Genomic DNA, 22,697 nt, shown 5'->3' with positions numbered 1-22,697 from the left:
CCCTTGGGGATTTCCATATAAACATAAACAAAAGACTGTAAATAACAAAGATAATCATTCCCAAGAAACATTGTGAATTTTTCCCCCGTGACTTTATTACCGGCCGCCATAAATTAATGTGGCTTTTTTCCCAGCAAAAATTGTGACTTGTTTCAACTGCCACTGCTCGCCATGCTCGGACAACTGTGAAGCCTGATGGCGCCATGACTACAAGGGGACCATAAAAAGAGTGCGATTGTCAACAGCCCAAGTGATGGTAGTTTAGTCATGATGATAATTATCTTCTGTGGCAGGCTGTCGTTGCTACACGTCGCCGCCGTACACATATAACAGTAGTGGGGTTGGGGGAATCTTGGCCCAGAGGGGAAAATATTATCCTGGGACGAAATTCCCGCAGGGGGAAATATATCCTGGGCCATAATTCCCCCGAGGGAATTTCGGACAGGGGGAAATACAGACTGTTGCACCTTTATCCAATTTCAGCTTATACATCCTCAACTTAACACTAAGAGCAAAGAAACCAAGGCAAAGAGCCTACTTTCTCCTCTTGTTCCGGTATGCATTTAACTAATGCACATCAGAAAGAACACTGAGTCACGTTTCCACATTGAAAGAACTCAACATTTCGGAAGAAATATGCAGTTAAACATTTAAAATTATTTTTAAATGTGTGGGAGTTCTACAGGTCAGATTTTCAGAGACGTTAATTAAATGTGAGATGGTCAGCTATTTGCTGATTCCACCAATCCTGGAGGAAATCTGGAGAAGCTAAAGACCTGAGAATTTCAAGTAAGTTGTAGATCTGGCATAGCTGTATATCATGACTGGGATCCTATTACGCTCAGGCAGCTTCACTTTATCACCAAAGATTACTGCCTAGTCATTGATGACTGCCCAACTAGGTGTAATAATGTAAATCATTTTCTTAATCTAGTACGTAATCATTTGACATGTCGTTTATCTATCATCCCTCCATAGAAGTTCTGTGGTCTATGTGGGAATCAACACTGAAGTTTCACGCAATGTAAGGAAGGCGTTCATAAATTAGAAAATTTTCTGATTGGCAACTGCTTGCCTTTGTGGTCGTTATGAAATGCTATTGGCTCCGGCGTGTGACCATCTGACGCGGTGATGGGGCGGGGAAGGCTCTTCCTGACCCGCCGGGCCGCCGGCCGGCTTCTCAGGCTCAGACTGTGGTTGACTGTCGGGCCGTCGATTTACTTTTGAGAGCACCGAAGCTACATGTAAGTATTACGTTAATTTTGTGTCAATAGGCATTGTTAGATAATGGTCAGTCAGCTGATAGTAGGTGTATTTATGTTCAGTATCACTCGATCATTTACGAGCAATCCTAAAATTTGATGTTTAAACGAGTTGAAAGTTTCTGTGGCTTCGGTTATTTCTGATGTTTAGGCAGATTGAGGTGAAATTTTTGTGGCTTCGGTGAGGACGTAGGCTACAAAGCTTATTTGTCCATAAGTAAAGACACTTGATAATAGAATATCAGATAAATACGAAGGGAGCGGTGCTCCGTGACACCGTTCACGTCAACTTGGTACTTGGAAAAAGTTACGCTCCGCTGAAAAATTGTCGTTCGGGAAAATCAAGTAAACTGGTCAAGTAAGTTACTTTTTGGGTAGAATCGGGCCCGCTGAGCAACATTTATTCTATGCAATTTTTCATGTAGACTCGTTGTTAATGAGATATAGGCGCGTCCGTTGTTCTGTAAACTACCTAAAAGGAGCGCTGAAAAATTGTCGTTCGGGAAAATCAAGTAAACTGGTCAAGTAAGTTACTTTTTGGGTAGAATCGGGCCCACTGAGCAACATTTATTCTATGCAATTTTTCATGTAGACTCGTTGTTAATGAGATATAGGCGCGTCCGTCGTTCTGTAAACTACCCTAAAACGTAAATCCAAAATTATTTCAGTTACCATTTTGCAATATAGACCACAATCGCTACAAACAAGAAGCAAGGCTGTGGGATAAAGATAGCCGAGTGTTTCATATTGCATAAAAATATTCATCGCAAGTAATATGACGAGGTTAAAGTGTACGATAACTTTCGCAAGGCGCCGGCAGAAAATAGTTGCCTCTGCCTGCGAATGCGCGACCTTGAGGAAAGATGGGTTGACAGGTTGTGACATTCAAGTTAAAGCCTAGTAGCTTTTTTATATAGAATGAATTTACCAGATGCTAATTTGAATCGGGAAGTCGAAGGCATTTTCATTGTAATCAAAATTTAGTACACAGGAATTTCCGATTCAAGAAAATATGTGAACGGTCTCTTCGCCAATTGAATCAGACACCAAATTAATCTTTCGACCTTGGGTAGGCAGAGTAGTGCAGTGTATTTTGTAATGTTCTTATGCAAGAGGGGGATACAGACGCGCCCATGCGCGGACTATGAAATGTACCGCACGTACTATTTGTTATTCATATGCGTACGTAATGTATGTATACAGTACGTGTGTGTGTGTAGTTACTGTATATTGCTGTATGAAATTGTCATTAAACTCTTCCCCCAGTGGATGGCTTCTACGAATAGACAGCAGTTGCGCCCCCCTTTCATATTTTAACAACATTGTGGATTAACCCACTGTATATAACTTAAACCATGGCAGAAGGCTCACGTGCATTAAATCACCCAATACGGTTGCACCATTCGCCTCTAGCCTTTTTCTGTACCAGTTAGCTGGATGTTGAAGCCCAGACTTTGTCTATTTGTCCAGCCCATTTGCCCTCCTTTCATTTAAACATCCAATTCCGTATCCTTTAACACCAAATCGTCCTCAGTTCTTTTTGACTTAACCGAATATCATCTAGCAAACGTAATTCTTACCTACACTAGACATCTACATTTTTCACCCTTTCAGTTTCTGTATCGCATACACATTTACAATTCAGCTCAACAGATTTTATTCCACCTTTTTTTTTTCTTTGGTTGCATTCAATACTGACAGTGTTCACTTCTGTAGAGGAGATTTAGCTTTGCAATTTCTTACTTGGCTGCTTCCCAGTCTTGTGCACATATCCAGCAACCTTCTGTATTTCACCCATTTAGTGATTCTCTCTCTCCGTACAGCTATCAGAAATATTTCCTTCCAAATACCCAAAGGCTACAAATCTGCTGCTTCCATTGTTTCACCTTCCATACTAGGTCACTGGTTCATCAATTGCTATTTTCCGTTTTAGCTTTACTCTTGCTTACATGTACAGTACTCTCAACTACCTCCTCTTGTTCATTGCGCTTCCTCTAACTGTGCATCACTCCATTCACAGCGATACCGAACATAGACCCATAGCCAAAATATACCCTCGTCTTAGATCCAACGTTAGTAACCTTTGCGTTACAAGGTCAGAGAACCTAAATTAAATTGATCTAACTAGTCACTCCTTCATATATGTATTGTAACAAGGGTTGCATCCATTATAAAATCCTTAAGCCTTTTAAAATAAGTATTTTATGCAATATATTCTGGCTCCCTACTAAGGCCTCTCTATTCTATTGTAGCCTTTTTATAGGCCCATATAGTATGCTACACAAGATATGTATAACTTGTTTCATGACACTTGATCTGCACATCTTGTATTAAATATGTCTCCTCAGTCAAAATGCTACCATTCATCTTCCCCAGAGAACATTTTAATATTCTCTCCAGAATTCTTGTGTTTCTTATTTTTTATGAATTGCCACCATTTTTTCTAACATGATTCTTTGCCACCCTATCCACCCTCCTGTATACCAGCTTAATATAACAAGTTTTTTTTTTTTTTTCAACATTTATTTTCTTATCTTTTTACCCTTATATATCTACACTGTATACCACTTATGTTTTTATTCTTTTTACCCACGTATATTTATCCACACTTCTACTTCTACCTTGACATATGTGAGGTTAGTTTCATTAATTAGCCTCGTGCAATGCAAGGATGTTTTCAGCATCCCTTCAGGACCTAGCTGAATCCACTTTTTAGTGTTTTTCCACCACCTTTGTCCCCCTTTTTTCTATGCCCAACTTCTCGTAAATTAGATTTCATAGTTCGCTGTACTTCATTACTTTATGAAGCTCGGGTTTGCTGTCCAGCCACTCCAACTCTTTTGAATATTGAAGAGTTAGACCATTTTTTGGATTGGGCTTCATTTTCGAAGCCAATAATAGGTACTTTTGTTGGTCACATCAACCACCTAATATTTAGACATGAGAGATACCCGTTTGAAATTCATATTGATGCCTCAAGGTTGGAACTTAAAGATTACAGCCAGGGGGTTTTAAGTGTGCTGTTTCTAGGAGCATGCTTCCATATTCTTTCCAATGTGTCATTATAATTCGATTGGGGGTGATAGTAGTCTTGTAAGAAGCTTGGCTTTGCAGGCAGGTTAGCTTACACATAAAACTTGTAATTACTTTGATGCCATCCCTTTGGGGTGGCGCGTAGACATTTGGGCATCTGTTCTAACTGATCTCATTGGCAGAGGAATGATTCCCAAGGAAGAATGGTCTTCAGCCAACACAACAGGACAGGGTAATTCTAAGCCAGCTGTCCGCAGTGAACTAGACTATGGCAATTGACGATTTCCTATGTTATTTGACCTGCTGAACAAGAATGTAAAATAATATTTTGATGGTCGGCTGTAACTAAAATGTAATTGACCTTTGAAGTCTACACGACGGTACCAACGGGTCCCCTGCACTGACTATACAGTTCAAAGGTAAATTACAGTTTAGCTACAGCTGGCCGGCAAATATTACCTTAAACTTTTGTAAAATAAGTAAAATAACACAGAAAAACGTCAACTGCCATAGTCTAGCTCAACTGGACACCATTCAAAGCTTTTGGTTGGGGCGAAGAAACAGCAGCAAAATATTACCATTTTGTTTCCTGTGTTTTTTTGTGTAGCAGAACGGCACTGCGCCTTATCCGCATTTTGAATGATTCTTGGCAAGCTCGTGTGTTCTGGCAAGCAGTAATGTGCTTTAAATTCTTGTAAAGCAAGTAAAATAACACAGGAAAACGTCAATTGCCAGAGTTTAGCTCACCACGGAACACCAGCGTAGAATTCTTCTCTCTGTTGGACTGTGGGAGGCATTGTGTGATTGGCTCGCCTGTAAGACCGCACATGCGTGATAGGGCCTGGAATCAGTAGTACTAGTAATGCATGAAACTTGCCTTTGGAACGGCTCCCGCTGTCCATTTATTCCCCTCTTTTTTTTTTTACGCTGGTTTTTTGTGTTCCAGATGACATATGTAAGAGGAAACACAACAATGTGCCCAAACCTTTTCCCAAGTCATTTACCCCACCAAAAACCCTGAATCCCCAACAAATCCCCCTTACTGTCAGCTATTCTCGAAAGTGTCTTCTCCCACCCAAAACCCCAATTCCCAATGGGTCCACCTCACCATCTGCTACATTTCTAAGGTAAATTACAGCTCAATTACATTTGGCTGCCAAAATATAACCTTGAATTCTTGTTCAGCAGGTAAAATTCTATAGAAAAATGTCAACTGCCATAGCCCAGCTCACTGCGGACAGCTGGCTTAGATCCTCCCAGGGCAGTACAGTAGCCCATGCAAGCTGATAATGGAAATTCTAAGCCGGCTGTCCGCGGTGAGCTAGCCTATGGCAATTAACGTTTTCCTATGTTTTACCTGCTGAACAAGAATTTAAAATATTTTGATGGTCGGCTATAACTAAAATGTAATTGACCCTTGAAAACTGCACGACTGTACCAGTGGGTCGCACACAGCTAAGCTGACAACAAAAGTTTAGTGAGCAGCCAGCTGGCAAAATATTACCTTAAACTTTTGTAAACCAAGTAAAATAACATAAAAATGTCAATTGCCAGTTCAGCTCCACTGCACACTATTCAAGCGAACGGAAACAAGACATTACTATTTCCGCTTTCAACTTTGGTGGCCTCTATAGGTCGCCGTGGCAGAGCGGCAGTTCGCACCTTATCTGCATTTTTAAATTTTTCTGGCAAGCTCATATGCTCTGGTAAGAGGTAATTACTAAATTTTTGTTCGGCAAATAAAATAACACAGAAAACATCAATTGCCAGTCTCGCAGCTCGCCACGAGAAAACCAGCAGCTGATTCAGAACCGGAAGCTAGCGTGATGCGTAGTTAAGGTAGAATTAGCAGTACTAGTAATGAATGAAAAGTGCCTTTGAACGGCTCCTGCTATCCATTTATTCGCCTCTTCTTTTACGCTTGTTTTTCGTGTTCCAAATGACATGTATAACAGGAAATACAACAATAAAGTACCCAAACCTTTTCCTGGTTATTTTACTGATTAAAAACCCCGACTCTAATGGGTCCCCCTTACTGTTAGCTATTCTAGAAAGAGTTTTACCACACCCAAAACCCCTGATTCCCAACGGGTCCCCTTTACCGTCAGCTACAGTTCTAAGGTAATTTACAGCTTAATTACATTTGACCACCAAAATATTATTTAAATTCTTGTTCAGCAGGTAAAGTTCTACAGAAAAACGTCAACTGCCATAACCTAGCTCACCGCGGACAGCCGGCTTAGATCTACCCTGATAATATTGACTAGTCAGTTATATGTTTTGGTAAAGTACAGTGGCTCAACAGTTTAGGATCAAGAAGAACAAAAGTACTTTAGACCATCGCCAGTCTCTTCAGCCAGATTCAACAAGGGTTTGCAAAGATAAGCAGTCCCTTGGTGAATTCTTGGATATGAAATTGGCTTATAGTACTATATAATGGTTTATAGATCTGCATAGATTAGGTGTCAAAGGTATCAGGTAACATTTTTTTAAAGCTTTCTTGCAAAGTATAGGCCTAAGCACAGTTTAAGCAAGAGGGAGAAGGCCCCAAGGAAGTGTACTGTACCGTGTTCATGTTTTATCCTAAAGCAGTTGATAAGAAAAGTGTCTTCTGCTGTTAATAGTACATTACAGTAATCTTTTGATCGTTCTGCAGTTTAGTTGTTAGACACTTCCAAAGAACTGTCAATACCATCATCAGATTTTCATGTGACAATGAATTTAAAATTTGTTGCTAGACGCATCCAAAGAACTGTCAATACCATCATCAAATTTTCATGTGACAATGCATTTAAATTTTTTTGCTAACAAGACTGCAGCAGTTTGCTTCAGCCAAACAGCTAGGCTCCAGCAACTTTGTAGATGCAAAATAATAAGTGTATTATTGAAATCTTTGGACTTATGGGAAGTTATACAGTATCCAGTTTTAATAGGGGAGAAAATTAAATATCCTTTTAAAACTGTACAGAGTTAGAATGTTGATGCAAAATTTACTGTTAATCAAAAAACTGAAGAAACTTGATGTCATTCATAATGTGGGTCAATATATTTGCTTTGTAGCTTTCAGAACTTCATCTGCAAGAGAATAAACAGTATGTAGATATTGCACAAATACTTCTTAGTCTAAAGAACAACTTTGGCTGCATTACATAAATCACACAAAAAGTACCTCACTCTTATTAGATTTGTGCTTTGGGTGGAAGCCAGAGTAAAATTTGGGTGCAAATTTTATTCTAACGCAAGTAAAGCCTTCCATATACTGTATATGTCAATGCAGAGGTGAAGGTTGTTACTTGAAGGGGGCAGAGGATCATGAAATTGAATTTCTAGGTATGTACATGTATTCCCACCTGGATGATTGAGCATAAAGTTTCTCAAAAATCAGTCAGCAAGAAATTTCTAGGAGACAAAATCCCAATCATTAGCCCTTGATGAGATGACTGTTAAATTCTATTCAGATGTATTGAAGACTTAAAGATGAGGTTGGCATTGCATTTGTGCATATTGGTGAGTCCATTGTAGTAAAATTATTCAGTAATGCTTCAATTTTAGAAGCAGAATTGACAGCCTTATCAAAATTGTTAGAGGATCTTAACAAAACAGAATTAATTCCACATTTTTATTCTTTGTAGCATCCTTACAGCCATCGGGCAATTCAGTGTCTCATCCAGTTGTTCAGAAAATCCACAAATAGCTCTTGGCTTGCATGAAGGTATAAATCAGTCTTGTTTTGCAAGTACCTGCTCGTGTTGGTATCGAAGGTAACCAGTGATTGATATTGGTCATATGCCAAACAAAAATAGCTAAACAGATGGAGCTCTTTGTTTTAGAGGAACTTATATTTGTGTATTCTTCAGTTGACTCTTGGTTGTTGTCATATCTGTATCTGGGCCATTTGAGACTGGGAGGAGTAGACTGTGGATAGCTCATACTCATTTAAACCATAGGTTCAAATTCCCTCTTACTGTGGAGCACATATTGGAATGGAATCTCCCAAGTACGAATTGTATATGAAGGAGGGTTATGCATATTTTTTGGGTTTCACAGCAGAGGTCTAAAATAATGACTGATTTAGATAACATGTTGCAGATGGTAAAAGTGATGTACAGTGTATGAGTGATGCTGCATAGTGAGCTGATGAGGGAAGGCATGAATGCCATTGACTTCTTTGGTGTGAAAACAAGTCTGACAGGTCTGTTTTCATTATTGTTTGCTGGTGAATATGGCAGGAATAAGCTTAAAAGATGAAGCTGTGATTATGTTTATGGATGATGGAGGAATGGAAATGATCATCATACAACTTTGGGAATAAATGTAATGGATGTTGGTAGGATGAGATGAGTGATCATCAGAATTGGTGAAGCAGGAAAGGAAGTGTTGCTGAATCCATTTCTCAGCTATTTTCCTAGGTGAGATTGCAGTATTTTAGTGAGCCTTTTCCAGGTGTTTCCATGTTGTGTTTTCTCTCTGTCTCGTGAACTTAAATGCAATATCACCATCTTTTAATCCTTGCTGCCGTTGATATCCCTAGTGCTGCCATTTCCAGGATCTATCCCGCAAAAGGTGCTCAGACCATCTCAGTCTTGGGTCTCTGGCTTTCTTTGACACTTGATTGACTTTTGCTGATCTCTCGATGGATTCAGTTCTTATATATTGCATCTAGTGACTGCTCTCATCCAACTGAGCATTCTCATTTCTGCCATGTCTAACTTTGTTCAGTTTTCTTCAGTGGTGCCAGTCTTGCCACTACCTTGTTACCTTACCTGCCCTCCACTACCTTGTTTCTGTACCCTTCATCCTAATAAAGACACCAGATACTGCCCGCCAAGAATTCAGTCCAGCTTAAATTCCATGGTTAACCAGTTATCCATATCACCCACTGCATCTTCCCTTTGCTTTCTTTCATCTCCAAATCTTGATATATCTGACCATAATCTTTATCCTTGGCTTTTGATACTATCCTCTTGGCTTCTCGCTAGAGGTAAAACCCTAACCGAATTGGTCCATACCTTGGATTTCCAATCCACCGATGTGACTGAATATTGCTCTACTCCCCGTCTTTTGCAATGGGTAAGTTGCTGCTATAGTTGACCCTTTTGTGGAGCATTGTACAACTTTGCACTGGCAATCACTGGCAATCATTGGTTTCCTTGATCATAGACTTTATTTTAACTTAGTGCACTTTAGAGGTCATGCATCTATTTCTGACACTCATTGAACAGCTAATTTTAAGATTGCTTTTGGCAAATATTTTACTTACTGATGCCCTTCCTGATTCCAGTCCTCCCTATATTGGCTCCAAAAAGATAAAAAGCATAATCATTACTAGAGTAGCAATGCAAAAACTCAGTAATAGGATTGTATATAGAAGTCAATTTGGGTTTATCCTATATGGCCTTTATGAAAGTGACCTACAGATGCTGATTGCGATTAAAAGAAAAGGGTAACTGTTCACAGTAACTGTTTACTTATTGTAGAATTAAAGCTGTAAGAGAAAAAGTTTTAGATGTATGAAGATTCAGGAGAATTGTAGGATTTGAGATTAAAAATCTAGTTATCATAGAGGAAAAGATGGATTAGTGTGTTTTGACAGTACGTTGTTGCAGAAAATGGTTGCAGAATCTTAAGAGCTGTGTATTAATTGAGGCTAGAACATAATGGAACTTCTTGACCATTTCTAGGACTCTCGAGTCATTTAGACACAATTTTATTAGACTATGCTCTACCAGGTGATTGCTTTTAAGTGATATCCATGTGGCAATGATTTACTTTTCATAAATGAATTTCATTCATTCATTATTATATACTTTTCCTTTTAAGGATAATGTTTGTTTTATAAACTGATGTATGTTTTAGTGTAAGGGATAATAGCCCTTTGTTGGCCGACTCGGTAGAGCTTCAGACTGTCATTCGATGGGCCGGAGTTCAATTCCCGCGGCCGGCTGATGAAGAGTTAGAGGAATTTATTTCTGGTGATAGAAATTCATTTCTCGCTATAATGTGGTTCGGATTCCACAATAAGCTGTAGGTCCCGTTGCTAAGTAACCAAATGGTTCTTAGCCACGTAAAATAAGTCTAATCCTTCGGGCCAGCCCTAGGAGAGCTGTTAATCAGCTCAGTGGTCTGGTAAAACTAAGGTATACTTACCTTTTAGTGTAAGGGATAGAAAAGAGCCGATTATATTTTGGGGTGGCAACTTTGTGATAGCTCCACTACAGCTTACTTTGTCTCAAGGAAACTGATTAATGGAAGTATTCATGTCATGGCACCAGTAACTAGATTAATGGAAGTACTCTACATGTTATGGCACCAGTAACTAGCCAGAGCCTTGGATGATATTAGAATATTTGAGTAATGTAAGAAAAGAGGAGTCAGATTAGATTGTGCTGGTTTCAAACTGTTGTTTTCTGTGTATTTACATTTTTCAATCGTGCTTTGTCTTAAAGAAAAATTTAAGTGTCTAAATTGGTTTATGACAGTTTATACTTCCCTTGTGCCATAAATATGTATATTTATGTACAAGTACAGTACATTATTATTTACACATACTGGCCAGGATATTTTCATTGGAGAAGTATTAATTTTATCTTTTTTTTTTGTTACAGAGTCAAGATGCCAGATTTTTATTACATGGACCTTTCAGCACCATGCAGGTCTGTTATGCTGACCGCTAAAGCTGTTGGGTTAGACTTGAATATGAAAATGCTAAATCTCATGGCTGGAGAACAGATGAAACCAGAATTTGTAGCAATTAATCCTCAGCACTGTGTACCAACATTTGTTGATGGAGACTTTGTTCTCTGGGAAAGGTAATTATCTTACTCTCTTTCTCTCTCCATATATAAAATTAATATGTACTGTAATCACCTTGACCTTTTAGAGAGCTTTTTACTACTGTCAGTGAGTTCTTCATTGGAGGGGTGAGTAGAGCTCTTGACTAGCATGCTGTTGGTCCAGCTTTCGACTCTCCGACCGGCCAATGAAGAATTAGAGGAATTTATTTCTGGCGATAGAAATTCATTTCTCGTCATAATGTGGTTCGGATTCCACAATAAGCTGTAGGTTCCGTTGCTAGGTAACCAGTTGGTTCTTAGGCACGTAAAACAAATCTAATCCTTCGGGCCAGCCCTACGAGAGCTGTTAATCAGCTCAGTGGTCTGGTTAAACTAAGGTATAAACTTAAACTGTCAGTTTATTGAAAAACAAATGGCATGTATATTGTAGCTGTGTAAGAACTTCGTGGTATTGTCCATTGCCTAAGGGTTCATATCTACACACGTGACAGGGAGAAAGTTGTGTGTGACAAGGTCAGAGATTTGTACAGGCCATTAAGACAAGTCTGTTGCCATGTCCAAAAGTTTACTTCAAAACTTATCACAGACTGGCCCACACTACATGATTGTCTTTGACATGCCAGCTATAGTAATATTTGTGGCAGCCTATGCTACTGTGCTGTTGTTTTAAAGGAATGTAAAGTGAGAGCTGGTTTCAGGTGCAACCAAGCCTTCTCTAAAGATTCAAGGAGATAGTGGTAGTCCATGTGAATAGCTGAAAATGTGATATTGGTTGTTTTTGGTTAGCCTTTGTCCATTGATGGCTATTGACTTGTTTTTAACTCAACCATTTTGTGATGTGTGTGCAGTAAGATTGCCTATGAGAGTTTCTATGTTTTACTGTGTGAACACATTAAAATGAATTGTTGGTGTATGTTAAAGTTAATTTAGAAATTGCTAGGATTTATATAGGAGGTAAGTTTCATTAAATGAAACTTTTAATCATGAACACTGATAAACCAAGGAGGATAAGTACCAGTGGGCTGTGTACCAGGCTATCTTCACAAATTATGATGCTAATGTATTCAGTTTATGCTGTGTGCTAGCTTCACACAAGCTGTGTAACTGGTATATCATGAGGTCAAACTTAGATATGTATTTTCTTGTGATGGCACATAATATACATTGTCTTTGAATATACAGTTTAATTACCAAGGGTAGTTTTACTCTTTAAAGGGCCTTCATCAAAAGTTTTGCTCATGAATCATTTGCTGTGTTTTACCCTCCCAAATCTTTTCTGAATTTTATATCATTGCTGGCATTCATGATTTTACTGTGGATCACCTTGGCCTAATCAGGAGAGCTGTTTTTCCATGCTAGGGCATCTTTAATAATACAATTAGTATTTTTCATGATATGGTTCAGTTTTCTTTCTTTCGTACCACTCTTCCATTTCATCACCGTGAGGAAAAAACAAGGGTCTGCTGTACTACCAGTTAAAATCTAGACAGTTTGAAGTTTGATGTGTATAGTAAGGGCGAGCTTAATCTCTGCCATTCACACTTCTACATTCCTTCTTAGCAAGACATGCTTTACAAAAAGTTACCAACAAGGTTTGACATTCTTTCAACCCAGGTTAAGCTGTCAGAGGGGTGGGCCTTGAATTAATGTTAAGACCTCAGGTTTGTTAGTTAAGAAAAATACATTAATTTAATAAATTCGTCATTTGTTCATAAACGAAACAAACCCTCCGTCCAAACATTAATATAGACTTACTCTTGGTGGGAGGTAAGTAAATTAACCGACTAGAGGTTTGCCACACCCAGTCATTCTTTTGAATAAGAGACTTCTAAGAAACATGACCTTTACTTCTGAACCTCAGATATATGTATACAGTATCTTAATCAGCTCAATGGTCTGGTAAAACTAAGGTATACTTAACTTTTTTTTGGTTCAGACTTCTGGGTTTCAGTACAATGTCACAGTTTATAGCATATGTGGAAGACAAGAAGCTGTCTGTTCTTACAACAAACAGTTTCTCAATTCCTATGAAGTGAGGACATATCTGCCTTCCTCTCATAACCTAAGCCGATTGGGGAATTGCTTCTCAGCTAACTTCTTCTCCAATCTCTTCTGTCTTCACATATTCCATCTTTTCCAAGCTCTTCAATTGTTAGCATGTTGTGCTTTATCAAGATTTCCTCCACTCCATCCTTCTAGCACTTACTAGGTCTACTTCTCGATCTCCTTCCTTCTGTTATCCAGTTCTATTGTTTCTTTCCAATTCTATTTTTATCCATTCTCAATAGATGACCCAGCCATCTCGGTTGTCCCTTCTCAATCTTGTTCATCACGGGTGCGACTCCTACTATTCTCCTAACATTCCCCTCTCAATCTTGTTAATTACAGGTGCCACTCTTACTCTTCCCCTAACAAATCTCATTCTCTCTCTCTCCTTGTTTTATTTATTATTGTTCTCAGGCTTTTCATGTCATTATTAGTGTTAACAATCCCTCGAATATAGCTTTCTTTACTTCTCTTGGTACATATGCATCTTTTGTCATTAGATAGAGCTCCAGAGCATCTGTTTTGTTTATTCTTTCAGATGGTTTCCTCTCTGTTCTTATTGCCCCTTATCTGTAAACACACATGCTAGATATTTGAATGAGTCGGTGTCCTTTACATTGTATTCCTTATGATGGATGTTGGTGCCTGAGATCGTTTGCCGACTGTTAATATTTCTGTTTTTCCTATATCCATTCTTAGTCCCATTTCTGTTAATCATTTAAACATACTAGTATTCCTTCTAAATCCTCTTGGTCTTATTTCCGAAAAGCTATATATCATCTGCAAAAATATAATGTCTCCAGTAATGTTAATTCTGTCTTTAAAGTCCTTTATAACTTTGTTAATGTAAGCAATGAGCAAGTGAAGAAAGTACGCAATGAACAAGAGTGAAGAAAGTATGCTTCCCTGTTTGACACCCTTGATACACTAAACCAATTATCATTTTTGTATCCGGTCATTACATTATTCACGCATGGTTCATATGTGCTATTTATTGCAGCCCCACCCTACCATCCAGTCCATACACCTCCATAATTTGTTTATAGGTAGAGTCAAATGCTTTTTCTAGGTCCATAAAAGCTGTATACAGTGACCTATTGTATTCCCATGATTTTTTGATGACAAGTCTAGGTGAATATGAGATCTGACGTGTTTCTATCCTTTCTGTATCCATGTTGTTCTTTACGTAACCGAGGTTCAATGATACGATGTACTCTTTTCTGAAATTCTCTCAAGTTTTGCTGCAGGACAGTGTTGTACCTCTACAGTTTTTACTTAAAGTGGCACAGTAATATGTCTTCTCCCTTCTTTTGTAACTTTACTCTATAGCCAGAATGATAGAATTAAGTCATATATTCTTTTTTGCCAGGTCTCCTCCCACTTTAAACAGTGCAATTGGTATATTATCATACTCAGGGCTTTCCATTTTTCATCTCTCAAGGCACTATCAAACAATCTTACTTAAAATTGTAAAACTCAAGTATTTTAAGTCACAAAAATTAATTCCTGTATTGTTAAACCTTAATATAGCAAGACTAATCAAACATTTTTACAAGTGGTATGTGCAAAATACTGTACTAACTTGAGAAACTTCATCTGCATCAGCCATATTGCTTAAACATTTTTATATTGTTTTAATATTTTCATAGTCTAGTTTTGGTTGTTTTTCATGCACTTGTTAAGTATTTACTTCTAAATATGCATGCTAGTATTATCTGTAATTAAGGTGGTATGTAAGTTCTTCAGATAGTGTCTGAAACTGAGTATGCTTACCAAAGACTAGATTGTTAGCCTAAGACTTTACTTGCTAGTTTAATATACGGAATTTCTTAATGGCGTGGACTTTTTTCCATTAAAATTGTATACTAGACTTGAATATTATGTACACAAATTGTAAAGATATCTCATAGGAAGCTACCAAGACAAACATAGGTTTTATTATTTTTTTTTTACCGAGCTTTGGATTGCTACCCATTCATATCATTAGTATGCTAAACCTTTACAGTATACAGTATTTTATTCAAATATTTACCTGTACATGGTAGCCACTTAGAACAAATACTGTATACAGAAACAATATTCGAAATTTATAAATGTTTATACCTAACTGGGTAGTAATAATTTGTGTGGTGCTTATTTTGATATAAAACAATTGTCAATTCATAATGTGAGGAACTAACATGGATTGCAGAAATTTCACAAGTTTTTGTATATAATTGAAGGAAGATGTTACGCAAACATCATGTTTGACGTTCTTATCTCTTCTTTATTTAATTTACCTTCCTAGAATTGAAGCCAATAATTTTTTTTTTTTACTATAAACATTTTCTTTTGTTTGGCAGAATGGTAGAAAGGAATAAAGTTTTTTCATTATTCTTCTCAGTACTGTATATTGGAGTAAATAATTTGCTGTCTTCAGTGATGAAAGTTTAAAACTTAAATGAGGGCCATCATACTTAATTCCTAACTACAGTATTTTTATATTGCCCCCATGCATACAACCAATATTTGACTAGGTTCAGCCCTAGTGACAAGGACTTTTTGCCAGAAACTTTTTTGGTTACAGATATAAATGTTAAAAGTTTTTTCTTAATATCCTGCAAGCTGTTTTGGGAATTGAAGTAGTGACTTTCTGTAGGTGTTGTAAGTAGTTTGTTAGACATTACATAATTTGTGGAGTTTTAAGTACCAAAATTAAAGCAAGAGTAGCTTTGTTACCAAATAAATTTTGATTTGATGCAGGAACTATAAAAAAAAATACTTTCCATAAACAAGAAAAGTTGCTAACTTAATTTACTTTCAGTCGACCCATCTGCACTTACCTGGCATCAAAGTATGGTAAGGATGAATCATTGTACCCTGCAGACTTGAAGACCCGAGCCACTATTGATCGTCTGATGTACTTTGACATGGGTACCCTGTACTTTAGATTTGGGGAGTATGTGGTGAGTAGATAGAATACATACATTCTTCTCAAACTTTTCAAGATTGTGTTATTGATCATACAGTATATGGTTTACCTTTTAAATGGCAGAAACATTTTTTCCCTGATATTAAGAAGCACATGGCTGTTAAAATAAATGTGGTCTCTTTGTGCTGCATTAATTTTTATATATTCATTAGTTTGCAGATGCTTAGCATGGCAGTACCTTCAGGTGTTGGATTATATAGTCATTGCGAATGAGGTTTTTTTTTTCATAAATGGAACATAAAAAGGTTAAAATGTCTGGCCTGACGAAAAATTATCTATATAAGAGAAACCTTAAATGTTGCTCTGTCATAAGCTATTGAAAGGGTCTTTAAAATTAAATACTTTAAAGTGGCAGATGCTAAGGTAGTAGTGAAGACTTAATACCTACATATAATGGGTTGTATTTCAGTGTGCTTATATATTTTAAGAAACTTTTAAACTCGGTTTGTTCATACATTTAACAACCATAGGTCTTTACGTATGGAGAAAATCTCAAAGTGCAGCTGGAGCCAGTTTAAAAGTAGAACAAGGTTGGTGGCATGCGTGTATCAACCTATGGGGAGAAAGAGTAGGTGGAGCCTGTGACCATTTCTCCCTTTTATATTCCATGACTCGCCAGTTCTCTCAGTCTTCAAGCAAGACATGAGCTGCCCTTTCTAATATAAAAGCCGTTTTATTACCCACTTCCTGTTCTTCGCCTAGGCGTTCTGGTGTTTTCATTCTGTGTTTGTGTGTGTATTTGCATTCGAGATGCAAACCTATGAGCCATCTAAGAAGGCTTTGAGAGGAATGTCCTAGGTGAGGTAACAACCCATGCTTTCAATACCTAGCCTCTCTTGATACTGATCCTCATTCAACTTGGCAGATGCAGATCCCCTGTTCAGAGTGTCGTGACTGGTCTCCAGAGCAATGGAAGCTTTTTGGCAAGAAGAAAAACCAGATTTGCCTTTCGTTGCATCATCATTAGGAAGATTTTACTTCTCATTCTTCTTCTGCTTTGTCTCTAGATCGTTCGAGGAAGGGTCCGGGAGATCTTGTGATTGATTTAGCTGCCTCTGTTCTTTTCAGGGAGGAAGAAGGACTTCGTGGCCCTTCCTCACAAGAAGATTCTCAGGCCCTCTTTGGATTCCCGTTGCATTTCTTCTTCATCCAGGTGCAGGGCCAACTGTCTGTCTCCTACAGTTGATTCTTGGTTGGCTAATCACAGTTGTATCGTCATCTCCAATTTTGTTCCTGGTTCGTCTCCAGCTGCTTCTCCAGGGTTACACTCCATTACAGATGGCTGAGAGTCTTGTCAAGGTTCACAGCCGTACGTCGTCTACCTTAGCTACTGATGAGCTAAGCCCAATTCCTGATTCTTTTGCATCAACGCACTCTGCAAGATTAGTCTCCTCTAAGAGCCGTAGATATACGGATTGGACTCCTCCTCCTCTAGAAGTTGCAGTCATTTCACCTTCTTCCACTCATCCTGCTCAAGAGAATTAAGACCACAGCCGGTAAGAAAGATGAGGCAGCTGAAAAGTTGACACCACACCTGAGGGAGCATTCTTGTGATCAGGACCATTCCTTTCTTGGGAAAAAGTGTTCCACGGTCTTATTCGCGTGGCCGTGACCGTGACCATTCTCCACGTAATGAGTCCTTAACAGTCGCAGAACCAATCACGGCCGTCCTCCTTTAACACAGAGTCCACACTCATTCTCGCAGCCAGGACCGCTATCAAGACAGCAGTCCCTTCTCGTTTATTAGAATGATATAAAATCAAAGAGTTAGGCCCTGACCATTCTTATGCTCCAGTCGTGAACAGTGATGCATGGGATGCCACCGATTCGGTTAACAGGCTGGATTGAGAATCTCTTGGCCTGAAAGCAGAAGGTCCTCTCCCTCTCAATGCAGATAACCAAGAACTAACTACGTACGCAGAAGTTGTGGAACGCATTCATGGGTATAACAAATTACAGAAGAGACTTTTGCTACCAGTTCAGATTATCCTTCGGGTCTCAAAGCCCTTGTGGTGCCCAAGAAACGAAGGCAGCATTGCGGGTTGCCATGTTCTAACCATGCTGACTGTCCTTAACCAAGAAAATTCTGTAGTCTCTGGACTGGACAACTCTCTTCTGTCTAGCAAATCATGCAAGTTGCTTTCCTCTCTTCCATTACAGACTTTTTAAGTAACTTATTAACTCCTAACGTTGCATTACAATCGAAGACGGGTGGATCTGGAACGAGAACGCATTGTTGGGGTTGCCATTTTCTAACCATGCTGACTGTGACATTAACCAAGAGAATTCTCTCGTTTCTGGACAAGACAACTCTCTTCAGCCTAGCAGGTCATTAAAGCTGTTTCATTCTCCTGTTTCACGACAGCTTTTTACGTTACTCCTAATTTTGCGTTACAATCGAGGCAGGTGGATTCGTACTTAGTTTGCCTATGCCCGGGTCTTTCTTTAGGTCAAATCTGTACAGAGGGAACCTCCTTTATGCATAAAGAGTCGGCTACAATGAAATTGACTGCTTCTACAGCGTTCCAGGTGGTCTTGTGGCTTGGTCTGTGATCAACGACAGTTGGCAAGATTTCTTCAGCTGTGTCTAGCGACAGCGAGTAGAGTGCCACCTTTGTTAGACTGTTGCAGTCCGGTGGCAAGACAGTTTTGTATCTGGCTCGCCTGACAGCAATTTTGGCGCCTACCTCCGGTTAACGGTACCGTTAAGCATGGTTTTCGGCGCTATTATCACTGATTTTCAGTTAGTGGCACTCAGCCGGGGACTGCCTATAATGACCGTCTGGTCCACTAGGCTGTTATTAAGTCTTCTAGTCCTTCATGTGCCAATGTAACTCGACCTAGATCTCAGGCTGCTGCTTACCCTTCACCTAAGAGATCAAGAGCCATGACAGGTCCTCATAGGGGCCACCTGCCTCAGCCCTGCTCCTGCTAAGACAACAACTCAGCAGCATCTTTTTCAGCTCCATCCTACTAGACCCAGGAGAGGAGGCATAGACAGGGCTAGAGGAGGAAAACACTAGAGGAAGTGCCCCTCCCCATTTTCACTGCCTTTGGTTGGGGGTTGCCTGGCAAGTCATTGGGTAACTTGGCAGCAGCAATGGAGTGGAGACCTGGGTAGTAAAATGTTCTGTGGGTGAGATGTCTACTCCCCTTCGAGATTACTCCTCCCTCTCCCCAACTGTCCATTCTATCAAAGAACTTACGTTCAGGGTTTGCTGAAGGATCTGGCTTTCAGAGAAGAAGTGAAGGTAATGATGGAAAAAGGAGCTGTGGAAGTCATGAAAGATTGATCACCAGGGTTCTACAGCTGGGTCTTTCTAGTGGCAAAGGCATTGGGGGCTTGGAGACCAATCATAGACCTGTCTTCCCTGAACCTTTTCATAAGGAAAAGACTGTTCAAGTTGGAAATGTCCCACACAGCAGCCATAGGGAAGTCTGACTTGTGCTGGTGATAGACCTGAAGGATGCGTACTACCAGATTCCAATCCATCAGTTATCTCACACACAAGTTCCTTCACTTCATTCTGGGAGAGACTGTGTACCAGTTCAAGATGCATTGCTTCGGCCTTTCTACTGCCCCGCAGGTGTTCACCCTGGTTTCGATCTGGGCTCGTTCACACTGGATACGCATCTCGAGTTACCTCGACGACTGACTGGTCCTGGCGAGTACCTGGAGTTCAAAGGTACAAAGTTGATCAAGACTTACTCCAAATTGGAGGTCAAATCTTACGCCCAGCCAAAGAACACGACCTCGGCATGCTGATAGACACATCAGCGGGGAGGGTCTTTCCATCAGATCCACGCATCAACAAGTTCAAGACCATTGTATTGAACAGTCCTTCCTTTCCAAAAGAACGAAAAAAAAAAAAAAAAAAAAAAAAAACAAAAAAAACAACAACAGTACATCAGGGGCAGATCGTTCTAGGTCACCTGTCTTCCCTGGAGAAGCTTGTTCCTCACTGATGTTTCCATCATTGATCCCTTCGATGAAGATTGAAAGAGTTTTGGTCCCCATCAATGGGTTTTCCCTTTTGAGTTCCTCTGTCAAAGGAATCGAGACAGGACTTGGTATGATGGCAGGACGACAGGAACCTGACCATAGGAGTGCTCCTTCATTTGACCCTTAAGACGGTTTTCTTATTGGCCTTACTCTCGGCTATGAGAGTAGGAGAAATTCATGGCCCCTCTTTTACTGTCAAAATCCTTCAGTTCCCAATGACAGAGGAGAGGCCTTTTTTGATATCCTCCAAGAGATTTTGTTGATAATGATCCAGAGGAGTTACTTTTACGTCCTGTTAGGGTTCTGTGAAGCTATCTAAAAGACTTTTGATAGCATGGGCCAGAACAAGAAAGTGTCCAAGAACACCATCTCCTTTTGGCTGCATAAAATAGACATATAGTACTTCTTCAAATGCAGATGCCAATATAGTGCATGCAAGAGCTCATGATAAGAAGGGCTTTGGCCCTGCCATTGCTTTCAGAAAGAACCTGTTGGTTCATAGGGTATTGAAGGCTAGTATGTGGTTCGTTAAATGACCTTCACCACCTCCTACCTACGGGACGTTGCCCATAGGCCCTTGGACATTTTATCCTTGTTGTATCTTGTTTTAGATGTTGGTTGTGGAAGTGAGAGTGAATGGGGTGACTGGCTATCTTCCTTTCTATTTCTTGCTTCTTGTCTTCCAGCAGGGAAGGGAGAGAGATTTGAGCCATCATTTCCTGGAACTGGCCAGGTGAGTCAGTACCCATTCTATTTTCCATAGTATTATGATATAGAAGTAAGTCCTACCTTCTCTTTTACAAGGGGAGAGTGGGATTGACAATAGAATAAGGTCAATAACACCTTTGGTTTTGTCGTGTCCGACGGTTACGAGGAGTGCTGTCGTGTCCGACGGTTACGAGGAGTGCTGTCGTGTCCGACGGTTACGAGGAGTGCTGTCGTGTCCGACGGTTACGAGGAGTGCTGTCGTGTCCGACGGTTACGAGGAGTGCTGTCGTGTCCGACGGTTACGGGAGTGCTGTCGTCCGGCGGTTACGAGTGCTGTCGTGTCCGGCGGTTCGAGTGCTGTCGGTGTCCGGCGGTTACGAGGAGTGCTGTCGTGTCCGGCGGTTTCGAGGAGTGCTGGCGTGTCCGGCGGTTTACGAGGAGTGCTGTCGTGTCCGGCGGTTACGAGGAGTGCTGCCGTGTCCGGCGGTTACGAGAGTGCTGTCGTGTCCGGCGGTTACGAGGGGAGTGCTGTCGTGTCCGGCGGTTCCGAGTGCTGTCGTGTCCGGCGGTTACGAGGAGTGCTGTGCGTGTCCGGCGGTTCACGAGGAGTGCTGTCGTGTCCGGACGGTTCACGAGTGCTGTCGTGTCCGGCGGTTACGAGGAGTGCTGTCGTGTCCGGCGGTTACGCGGAGTGCTGTCGTGTCCGACGGTTACGAGGAGTGCTGTCGTGTCCGACGGTTACGAGGAGTGCTGTCGTGTCCGACGGTTACGAGGAGTGCTGTCGTGTCCGACGGTTACGAGGAGTGCTGTCGTTTCAGGTTCTTTGGTTGTTCCCAACAATTACGAGTTTTTTCTTCCTAGACACAATGTAGATTGGAGTTTCCATTGTGTCAGTTCCCAACTTCTGGCTGTTAAGTAATCTCTCACACAACAGTTCAAAGGCATACAACTTCCCATCCTCAACATTTGACCAGGAAGTGAGCCCAGGTGAGCCGAACCACCAGTCTGTTCTAAAGCTTACTTATCCTCTCAATAAAAAGCAAGTTTCCCCAGACGTAAAGGCCTATGGTTTTTTCCATGTATGAACAAATGGCAAATTTTTAATCCATTTTGTATTTTTCATAACTAACAAACTTGATCTTTACGTAAATGACCCACCTCAAGCCAACCCTCATACAGTTATTTGGTGTGGAAGATAATTAGCAAGTCACGGCATATATGAAGGGAGAAGAGGTCAGGCTCTGCCTACTCTCTCCCTATTGGCTTATACACTCATTCCACCAACCTTCTGTTTTTAAACCAGATCTAGCTGCACTTTGAGATTTTCCCCATACTTAAACATCAGGTTTGTTAAAGAAATTTTTAATATGTATTTTTCATTCTTCACAGTATCCTGTCATGTTTTTAATATGTATTTTTCATTTTTCACAGTATCCTGTCATGTTCAGAGGGGCAGACAAACCAGATCCAGAAAAGCTTGAGAAACTCCAAGAAGCTTTGGGATGGCTCAATGGTTTCCTAGAAGGTCATGATTATGCTGTAGGTAATAGTATAACTGTGGCAGATCATACGCTAGTGGCTTCAGTTTCCACCTTTGAAGCCACTGGCATTGACTTGAGCAAGCATCCCAATGTTGTGGCTTGGCTAGCAAGATGCAAAGCAAATATGCCTGGCTACAAGCAAGCAAATGATCAAGGAGCCCAGGAATTTGGAAAAATGGCAAAAACTAAGCTGTGAAAAAATTTCAAAGTTTTAAGGCTGAGTTACTCTTTTCTATTTTAAATTTTGAATGAATTTGATTAAACTTTATAATTAAAATCCAGTTTTATTAACCTGATCTTTATTTTTCAGACACTGCTGTTGCTAGAGTCTGGGTTACA

The 22,697-nt window shown here is 40.0% G+C and overlaps 1 protein-coding gene across 7 annotated transcripts; it reads left to right on the top strand.

Moving 5' to 3' along the window:
* The first annotated feature begins 1,106 nt into the window (after positions 1 to 1,106).
* On the top strand, positions 1,107 to 22,635 carry LOC136835927 (glutathione S-transferase 1-like). 7 transcript variants are annotated; one of them, XM_067099804.1, is made up of 4 exons: positions 1,107 to 1,244; positions 10,901 to 11,104; positions 15,939 to 16,080; positions 22,249 to 22,635. In XM_067099804.1, the coding sequence occupies exons 2-4, from the start codon at positions 10,908 to 10,910 to the stop codon at positions 22,552 to 22,554; spliced, it is 645 nt and encodes a 214-aa protein (XP_066955905.1). In that variant the 5' UTR covers positions 1,107 to 1,244; positions 10,901 to 10,907; the 3' UTR covers positions 22,555 to 22,635. The 7 variants fall into 7 exon arrangements, with proteins under 7 accessions (XP_066955905.1, XP_066955900.1, XP_066955903.1 ...); XM_067099799.1 differs by lacking the exon at positions 1,107 to 1,244 and adding an exon at positions 1,684 to 1,787; XM_067099802.1 differs by lacking the exon at positions 1,107 to 1,244 and adding an exon at positions 2,091 to 2,137.
* Positions 22,636 to 22,697: the final 62 nt, after the last annotated feature.

The sequence above is a fragment of the Macrobrachium rosenbergii genome, chromosome 55, assembly GCF_040412425.1.
Source record: "Macrobrachium rosenbergii isolate ZJJX-2024 chromosome 55, ASM4041242v1, whole genome shotgun sequence".
Classification (NCBI taxonomy): domain Eukaryota; kingdom Metazoa; phylum Arthropoda; class Malacostraca; order Decapoda; family Palaemonidae; genus Macrobrachium; species Macrobrachium rosenbergii.
This window is presented reverse-complemented; position numbering and strand designations above follow the sequence as displayed.